Here is an 8,961-nt window from a genome sequence, read left to right as displayed (position 1 = left end):
TTCCTGTTTAATATTGTCTTACTGAATTGATCTTGGATGTAGTTCTCTATACTATCCGCAAGGTGGCGCTACAATGAATACTTCACCTATTACAGTGTCTGTAATATTTACTCGCATTCATGTTAGAAAACTTTTTTTTTTTCCTGGAGCACAAAAAGAGAATCAAGGATCTTAACGCGGCTCTTTTTCGTATAACTATAATTTTTGATTTTGTTCAACACAAGGAAAAAAAAAATCATATGGTTTAAGAAAAAAGGCAAGATCTTTTTTTTTCTTCAGAATTTTATTTTTTTGAGGTGAACTCTTAAACACTGTTTGAAATTACATAGGGGGCTGAAAAGCATCAGTTATTTACATTATTCAGTTACACAGAAGATGCCACACTGTTCAGGTGAAGTACATGGCCTAGGTTTTTTAGCCATGCATTTAAAAAAAATGGTTTAAATGTTTTTTATTCAACATTTCCACACATGGAGAGCAAAAAATATTGGGTATAGGGAATAAAAAAAACAAAAAACCTCAAAGTACCACAAATACATTTCTGACATATCCAAATGGCACACTGAACACCCTGCATTTACATGTGCATCTGGTTTCAATGACAGATCTTAACCAGAAAAGCGAGCACAAAACACAAAAGAAAGTTTTAAAAAAAATAAAACATTCACTGAGGACTAACAGCAATGCAGTAAATTCCATACTAACCATTTATAAATATGGAAATGCAACTTTAAAATCATTTGAAAACGAACAGGGTTGATGTTGACCAGCGAGGTATGGTCTCTCAATATGGTCTCTCTCTCCGGTCCTGGCGATGGTCTCCCCTGCAAAAAAAACAACATTACTGTTCTGTTTTGTGACTACAAAACCTTCACAGCTCCACAGAGACAAGTTTCTTCATACTCACTTCATATCCATTTTGCCAGGTGGTCCCATTCCTCGCCCCCTTCTTCCCATGTCATCCATAGGGGGCCCACCACGACCTCTTCCTCCAAAACCGCCTCTGTCCATACCACGGCCTCCTCTGAAGCCTCCACGGTCTACACCTCTGCCCCCACGGAAGCCGCCAGGTCCCCCTGGCCCTCCACGGTCCATTCCACGGCCACCACGCATCCCACCTGGTCCACCACGACCCCGGTCACCACCTGAAACCCAAAAGACACCTAGTGAATATTAACAATGCAAACATCTGAAGCCACAATGTTAGCGGTTCTGAAAGCTAACACAAGACGTGAATATGAAAGACAGTAACCTGGAGGAGGGAAGGGAGGAGGGCCAAAGCCTTCAGGTTTGGGTGCCTTGCACTGGTTACACTCCATTCTCCAGGCAAAGTTTTGGTTTCCACATCCCCTAGAAAATCAAAGACTCAGAATCAGAGGCTGAATGGAATACATGGATCACCGAGTATCGCTGCACCACTACTGAAATACGTACGCGTTTGGACACTGCCAGTCTCCTGCCCTCTGCTGCATGTTTCCTCCAGTAGGTCCTCCACGGCCCATTCCTCTAGGACCTCCACGTGGCATGAACCCTCCTCGATCCCCACCTCTGCCCATTCCACGACCCATCATTCCTACCGGAGAAAAAAATCCCATTTCAACTAAAAATGTATAGAAATGCAGGTTTCAATTGCTTCTAAAAGAGCAATTAAACGACGTACCTCCTCGTCCCATCATGCCACCTCGGTCTCCTCTCATTGGCATGCCTCCACGCATCATTCCCATCATGGGCTTGCGTCGGGCCATGGACACCTTCAGCTTCTTCCCCTGGAAATCTTTTCCTAATGAGGAAAACCAATCATGTCAGTTTATCTAGAGGACTCATGTTGCATGGAAAGACATTCAGGACTGATTTCAGTAAAGATCAACATACCATCAAACCACTCAACAGCTGCTTTAGCAGATGGAGGCTCCTCGTAGGATAAAGTGGCATCGCCTTTAGGCTTCCCGCTGTCTTTATCTGTGTATATGTTGACAGCAGGCAGGCCCGTCCGTTTGTTTATCTTAGAAAGATGAATGAAACAATATTTAATCATAAGCTTCAAGAAATCCAATAAAATGCATGATGTACAAATTATGCATGAAAAAAAGCCTTCCATCTTTCAAGCCATTTCATCGTATTGAAAAAGAGTATCAAGTACCCTAATGATTCCACTGTGCTTGAAAAAGTCAGCAACTTCATCCAATGTAGCGTTCTCAGTCAGCCCAGTGATATAGATAGTGCTGTTTTCAGAGTCATCTTGCTCCTCTGGCCGTCCTGCAGAACACAAAAGGTGTTAAAAGCAGAAGAAACTGATAAAAATGGACGGAAAAGGACCAATAAAAACCCCAAATCCAAACCTACCCATGTCACCATCTGTTCCGGAGGTTCATTAAGCAGGACACCAAGAGAAAAAGACAGCGAGAAACAAGTTAGTTTACAAGCTGAGCTTTAAACACCTGACAACATTATGCTACCATTTTCTGGTCAAGACTGCCCCGGCACACTTGCTCTGACCATTCAAAGACATAAAAAGACAAAATACCATGGTGCTGCTGACCCAAGAATGGTCTGATTATTGTCAAAAAAGTATTAAGAGGAAACTAGTCAAGAGCTACCTAGTTTTTATTCCAGTGTGCCTTAAATAAAAAAAAATGTATATTTGCAAAACCCTTGAAAAACCAAGGACCCAAATTGGACTCCATACCTGATATATAAAATTGAAAAAGTAGTAAACGCTGAAATGTTGATACTCTACATGGCTGGGTCGGCCATTTACCATTAACTCCTAAATATGAGAGCAAAAATAACCTTTCATTGGAGTCCACACTCAGGATTTTTAACCAATAAAAATAGGACTGAACCATTCCTATATGACCAATGGCAAAAGCTGAGCTCTTAATTTTAGCCGGCAGTACAGTTTTGCAAGGCATTACTTATTTCCCTTCTGAAAAACACCCATAAAGGTGGAGAATTCTAGTGTATGGTCTTGTGATTCTCATTAAACTTACCACCAGGCTTAATGAAGCCACCTCTGTCTCCAGCGATGCTGGGGGGGAATAAGCGAAGATATGAAGGCGATATCCCTTAAAACAGCCACTTCGGTACCACAAAAGGGGTAATGGGGGTATTTGCACAGTTCTGACTCTAAACCCTCACAAAAACTCTTAAGCCCCCCTTATAAAAACACAATATTTCTGAGGGGAACACTCAGTTAGGGTGCTGTAGCATTACAATGTCCCTGCCCTTAGTCTGACTTGCTCGATTTACAGTTTAATGACATTAGTGGCTGAACAGTATTGGGGCTGTATTAAGCAGAAGTAAGGGTTGATCTTTATTACTATTGTAAGTGGAAAAACCCAGAAATTTGTACACTGAAATTGGGATGTAATTGTTTCAGATGCAGCCTTGCTACGAACTTTAAGTGAAAATGAATGAGGTCATGCAATATTTAAAACTACACCCAAATCAACTCTTGAAAATATTATACGACAATTGATCCTCACGAAGGAACTAAAAGCTTGGTGCAAGTGCACCAAAATGCGGGAGTAGCCCGTTTGTGGCTGCATCTGAAACAATCTGCTTACATAAAGCTGGTACATGCATTTTAGTCAAAGAAAAAAGAAAAAGCAGATAAACCATAACACCATTTTTATCTTTACATAAAAGTTTCTAATATTATTACACAACACAAAAAAAAGTAAACTTGTATGTTCAGATAATTATTAAAAAAAATTCTTTGGTTGCAAAACATGATTTTCTCATTCCTGTTGGAAATACACATTTGGAACACCTCTCGACACCACCAACTTTAAGTCCCCATTTCAAAAGGCTGCCGGCCCAGACTCAGAACTGAGTAGTGGTACTGTAAAAGTATTGATGTGTTTACATGGCTCTCACTTTGTTACCTGTAGCGTATAAATGCGACAAAGCATGTTAAAGAAAACTTTTCATAATGCACAAGACAATTGCAATCCAAATGTGTGACAGATAAAGAAAACATACCTTTTAAGAAGGAAAATGAATGCAGTGCATTTTCACCTTCATAACCAAAATATAGCTTACTTTAAAAGTAGTATTGAACAAGCTCACTGTAAAATAAATCTATGAATGGATCAAATTTTTTTTTTTTTTAAACACCTAGCAGGGGACACGCTCAAGATAATGAAGAAGGGACAAGACATTCTGTAGTAACAGTTTTGTTTTGAGCATCACTGCATTCACTTTCATATTTGTTTTGCGCTAGCTTCTTGCTTTTGGCAGCAGTCTAAGAAGTCTTTGGGAACCAATATTCTTAATTATAAAACACTGTTCATTTTATGAAAACCAGACCTATTTAAAATCATTTTCAAACTCTGCAGAGTAAACTGGAATTTGATCCTGGATGCTAGTAAATATCACCCATTTAAACAGCTTTGTCTTTCCAAAAATACCCCTAAATTTCACTTACCGTGAAGAGTAAGTTGAGAGTAAGATTAAATAAAGTTTATTTAATTTAAATTAGTTTGAAACTTATGTACCTGCAAGCCTGTGATTTGCAGGTAGATCTACAGAATACCATTTAGAGTAACTAATACACCTTATTTATCCTAAACGATCACACTCTGCATTGACGACCACTTGGAGCACAGATCTTTTGAAATCTTTTGTATTGTGCTTTCTTGATGTTTAATCATCTTGTTTCCTTTTCTAACATATTCAGTTCTTCTAGTAAATTAAGATCCCACAAAATGTATTTAATTATTGTAAATGAGACTGAAATTATTATATTTTTTCCCAAAGCACATTCTCTATCATCTTACCTTAGGCCATAATGTAGGGTTGTAGTGTATACCGGTATGACGGAATATCACGGTATGAATGCAAATGATTATGGGTGGGGGGTGGGTTGTCCGAGGATAGATATCCAATTTGCAAAAAAAAAAAAAAAGTGGGCGCAACCCTCCGTGCAGATAAAGGTATGCCCCGTTTATAACTTAAGGCGTATGATTTCCGTTATGCAGAATGAATCCCGGAATCCAGTCATGAAAATGGAATTTACAGTCTCACGCAGATGTACAATAAATCAAATCGTGAAAAGGTCTAGTGTCTGAATATTCAATATTCAAAAAAACAGCTATTTAAATATATAATCGTCTTGAATCCTTTGTCTACTACATAGACAAGTACGCCGGCCGTCATGCTATTTTAGGACACGAATACCACTAGAACTGCTCTGAGAGAAAGCTTAATGAGCCTTTCAGCATTTTATTTGAGAAAACCAATTGTCAAATATACACTGAACCTCAAAGGTCTTCACTACAACCCATCAAAATAAAAGTTTGGGTTAACTTGAAATGATCACAGAACTCCTGTATATAATAGAATGTACTTCAATTATAATAATTTCAGCAAAAATAATAATAAAGTATTATTATTTAAAACATTAAGTTAAAACTTTAAAGGTTTATGCATTCATCTGATTACCACCCCTTTTGATCATCTATTTGTATTAAAATATAAAACACAGAATCCAGAAAAATTAATAAGACAAACCAGAATTTCTGAATAGCATACATTTCATTGGACTATTACAGCCTACTTAATGGTAATAAATGATAAATAAGTTGTTAATCTAATCAAATTCACTTGATTTATGTGCTTTTGATTAAATAAACAAAACTAACAAATGGTTTCACATTTGTCATTTAAGGGTCATTGTAACTAGTGATAATTGTAATTGATTAATACTGTATACCGTGACATTTTCTGTGATGTCATCATACCGTGAAAATCTCATACCGTTACAACCCTACCCTAGTGAGGCAGAGCTGAGAGCAGCACTTAAACCAGTTTTGCATCTTGTCAAAACAACTGTGTGACTATCAAATTAACAAAACAAAAATTACAGCATATAATTCAAGCTTTGGCTCTAAAAAACAAAGTTACATTTCTGCCAATTTCTGAATCTAGCATGACTCTCAGCCCTGTATTGCCTCTTTCAGCTCCTGTCTGAGGGAAAGAGAAGTGGTGAGGTGAGACTGCACAAACGCACACTTACCCCATGCCTCCACGGCCCCCTCGCATGCCACCACCTCCTCGCATCATGCCCCGGTCAAACCCACCCCGGCCACGCCCGCGGCTCTCCCCCCCTCCCATGCCTCGGCCCTCTCCAGGGCCCCCATATCCTCCGGATTCAGGGCCCGAGTAGCCACCTCCGCCCATGCCGTTCTGATGGTCTTGTCTGTAATTGCCTGTGAAGGAAAACTGTTAATCAACAGGAAAAACTCCAGTGACAGTCTCTACCAAGCTACTACCAGAAGACTTACCATACTGGTTGGGTGGTTTGTAGTCGGACTGGCCATAGCTTCCTCCAGTACTGCCCTGCTGTCCGTACTGACTAGCAGGGGGCTGTCCATAGGACCCAGAAGCTGCGGTGTAGCTGGAAGGCGGAGCTTGTTGCTGCTGGGCAGGAGTTTGTTGATATCCTCCCTGCTGACTATAGGAGCTCTGCTGTCCGTAGCCTCCTTGTTGGCCCTGGTATCCTCCCTGCTGCCCTGAATAGGAACTTTGCTGAGGCTGCTGGGAATACGAGCTCTGCTCATATCCAGAGGGCTGCTGGCTGCTAGAACTGTAACTGCTGAAGAAAATTTTAAATTTGCAATCAGTGACCATCATTGACAAACTTTGGGGACTATGCAGAATAGAATAAACCCAATACCTTGGTGGTGCAGCAGAAGCAGGCTGTTGCCCATATCCTGGATATGTAGACTGGGCACCGTAGCTGGTCTGCCCAGCATAAGAGGTCTGGTTACTGCTGGTGGTTGAAGCAGCAGCGGCGACAGCAGCAGTGGAGGAATCGTAGCTGCTGCTTCCATAACCCTGCACAGGCTGACTGTAGCCCTGTGGAGCAGCTGTAGCAGCATTATAACCAGCTACAAAAGGTAAAAATCAACAAATCATTGAATAAACGCACATTGCTTGCAGGTATTGGAGAAATTCAGTGCTGTTCGAATAAACACAAAAATAACACACCGCTGGCTGGTGGTTGCTGTCCGTAGGATGATCCATACGGCTGCTGACTGTAACTGCTGGAGGACCCACTGGTCTGAGAGTAGGTCGAGTCAGCCGGTTGGCTGTATGAACTGTAGCCTTGCTGTTGACCATAGGATTGCTAGACAAAAAGAGCACATACAATAAGTCACTTTTCCAGAAAAAAGCATGAAGAAAAGAATTTAAAGTGACGGTTTACCTGAGCGCCCTGAGCATAACCCTGTTGTGAGGGCTGGGCCGCATAGGAGCTGTACCTGATAACAGATGATGAATTATTAATAATTATTAATTATGAATTATTTCCTCATTTTATTACTGATGAATGACAACTATTATTATACAGGAATGTGTATATCTGACCAACACACTTCCATGATTATACATACATTTTCAGTTGTTCATGATTAGCAAATTAAAGAGACAGTTCAGCCAAAAATTCTGTCATTTACTCACCCTCAAGTTATACCAAACTTGTATGACTTTCTTCTGCTGAACACAAAATATGATATTTTGAAGAATATGGGTAGCCAAACAGCTGATGGACCCCATCAACAATATGGCGGGGAAAAAAATACTATGGAAGTCAATGGGGTCCATCAACTGTTTGGTTACTGACATGCTTCAAAATATCATCTTAGGTGTTCAGCACAAGACAGAAATTCATACTGGTTTAAAACGACATGAGGGTGAGTAAATGACGACAGAACTTTCATTATTGGGTAAGCATATATATATAAAACTAACTGTATAGAGCCTGCACAGTATAACTAGAAAAAAATGTATACTAAACACATACCCCTGTTGGCCTCCAGCCTGTCCGTAACTGTTGTAATCTGCGAGAAAACAAAATGAACACTCATTTAGAATATCAAATATATCAAAGCAAGAACAAAGCTGCGGAAATGGGTCACATATTCAAAGAAAGGTACGGTCATATACACTTTGCTTAGTGGTTAATTAATAACACATTAATAATATACGGGGGAAAACGGTAAAATGGGTATTTACAAATCGTCCAAAAAAAAAAAAAAGTTTATCCAGTAACGTTAACGTTAGATATTTCAGAGAATGGGGGGGTAACATTAGGTTTCGATGAGCGAGCAAGCACCACCACGTTCAAATGAACACGAGAAATAGAGAGAAATGAATGATTCTCTTCATTCACATTCTGTAACAGATGTTGAAACGGATGCATTTTGTGATTAATATTTAAAGGATTTAGAATAGCAGTGGATTATTTAGATAAGACACACCTGAGCACCACTAAACACAGAAATAGGAGCTAATAACAATTAGCCCGCTTCTCAGCTCAAGCGTTGCCAAGCAACAGACCGGCACGTGTAAATTGGTGCTAAAAAATAAGCTGCATATAATATAACCAAGGTAAATTTGTGTGGCATCAGTTAAAGAAATTATTTGCATGTGTTTGAAGCAAAGCAAAATGTAAAATGCCGCAGTTTTCCCATCCCCTCCCCCATTTCCAACGCAGACAGAGCAAACCGGCTCGAACCACACCGGCAAACATGATACAATTAATATTTTATGGATTCAATGCGTTTTATGAAACACATAACATGCTTAACGATAACTATAACTCCAGACAAAAAGACACACTGATATTTTCTAAAATCTCTATTCTATGAAAGAGTACAAAAGGTTTCACATTACCCTTACCTGCAGCAGACGCCATTTCGTGTGCCTTCTGTCGCGACGCGAACTGCGCATGCGTGGATGACACTCGTCAGGCGCTACCAATTCATCAAGCGGGGGTGGGCATTTATTACAAACGTTATAATTTCACGATTACTTGGTATGAAATGCTATATTGATATGTCTAAACGTTAATTTTGTTGCAGTTTGTTTGTTTAACCACATCATGAAGGAAAGAAGCTAAATATAGTGAAATTAAATGCTGCTGTCAATGGATTCGTCCTAAGGGTCTACGGAATG

At 39.8% G+C, this 8,961-nt stretch overlaps 1 protein-coding gene across 5 annotated transcripts; it reads right to left on the bottom strand.

Moving 5' to 3' along the window:
- Positions 1-264: 264 nt before the first annotated feature.
- Positions 265-8,725, bottom strand: ewsr1a (EWS RNA-binding protein 1a). 5 transcript variants are annotated; one of them, XM_084104826.1, is made up of 16 exons: positions 8,680-8,725; positions 7,808-7,844; positions 7,211-7,265; positions 6,994-7,132; positions 6,680-6,893; positions 6,288-6,598; positions 6,020-6,212; positions 2,991-3,028; positions 2,344-2,355; positions 2,141-2,256; positions 1,873-2,002; positions 1,661-1,780; positions 1,435-1,573; positions 1,253-1,350; positions 908-1,145; positions 265-824 (listed from the first exon to the last, which is right to left on the bottom strand). In XM_084104826.1, exons 1-16 carry the CDS (start codon positions 8,699-8,701, stop codon positions 785-787), a joined length of 1,902 nt encoding a protein of 633 aa, XP_083960952.1. In that variant the 5' UTR covers positions 8,702-8,725; the 3' UTR covers positions 265-784. The 5 variants fall into 5 exon arrangements, with proteins under 5 accessions (XP_083960952.1, XP_083960953.1, XP_083960954.1 ...); XM_084104827.1 differs by having other exon boundaries at positions 6,288-6,595; XM_084104828.1 differs by having other exon boundaries at positions 8,686-8,724.
- Between the last annotated feature and the right edge of the window lie 236 nt (positions 8,726-8,961).

This window comes from Abramis brama (genome assembly GCF_963993115.1).
Source record: "Abramis brama genome assembly, chromosome: 25".
NCBI lineage: Eukaryota > Metazoa > Chordata > Actinopteri > Cypriniformes > Leuciscidae > Abramis > Abramis brama.
The sequence above is the reverse complement of the archived record's forward strand: the minus strand, read 5'-3'. Positions and strand labels throughout refer to the sequence as shown.

Coding starts and splice junctions, on each gene's coding strand:
- ewsr1a (XM_084104824.1), bottom strand. CDS start 8,701: ATGGCGTCTGCTGCAGGTAAGG. Junction 7,845..8,679: donor GGCGTCTGCTGCAGGTAAGG/GTAATGTGAAAC, acceptor GTTTTCTCGCAG/ATTACAACAGTTACGGACAG. Junction 6,894..6,993: donor ACAGCAACCACCAGCCAGCG/GTGTGTTATTTT, acceptor TACCTTTTGTAG/CTGGTTATAATGCTGCTACA.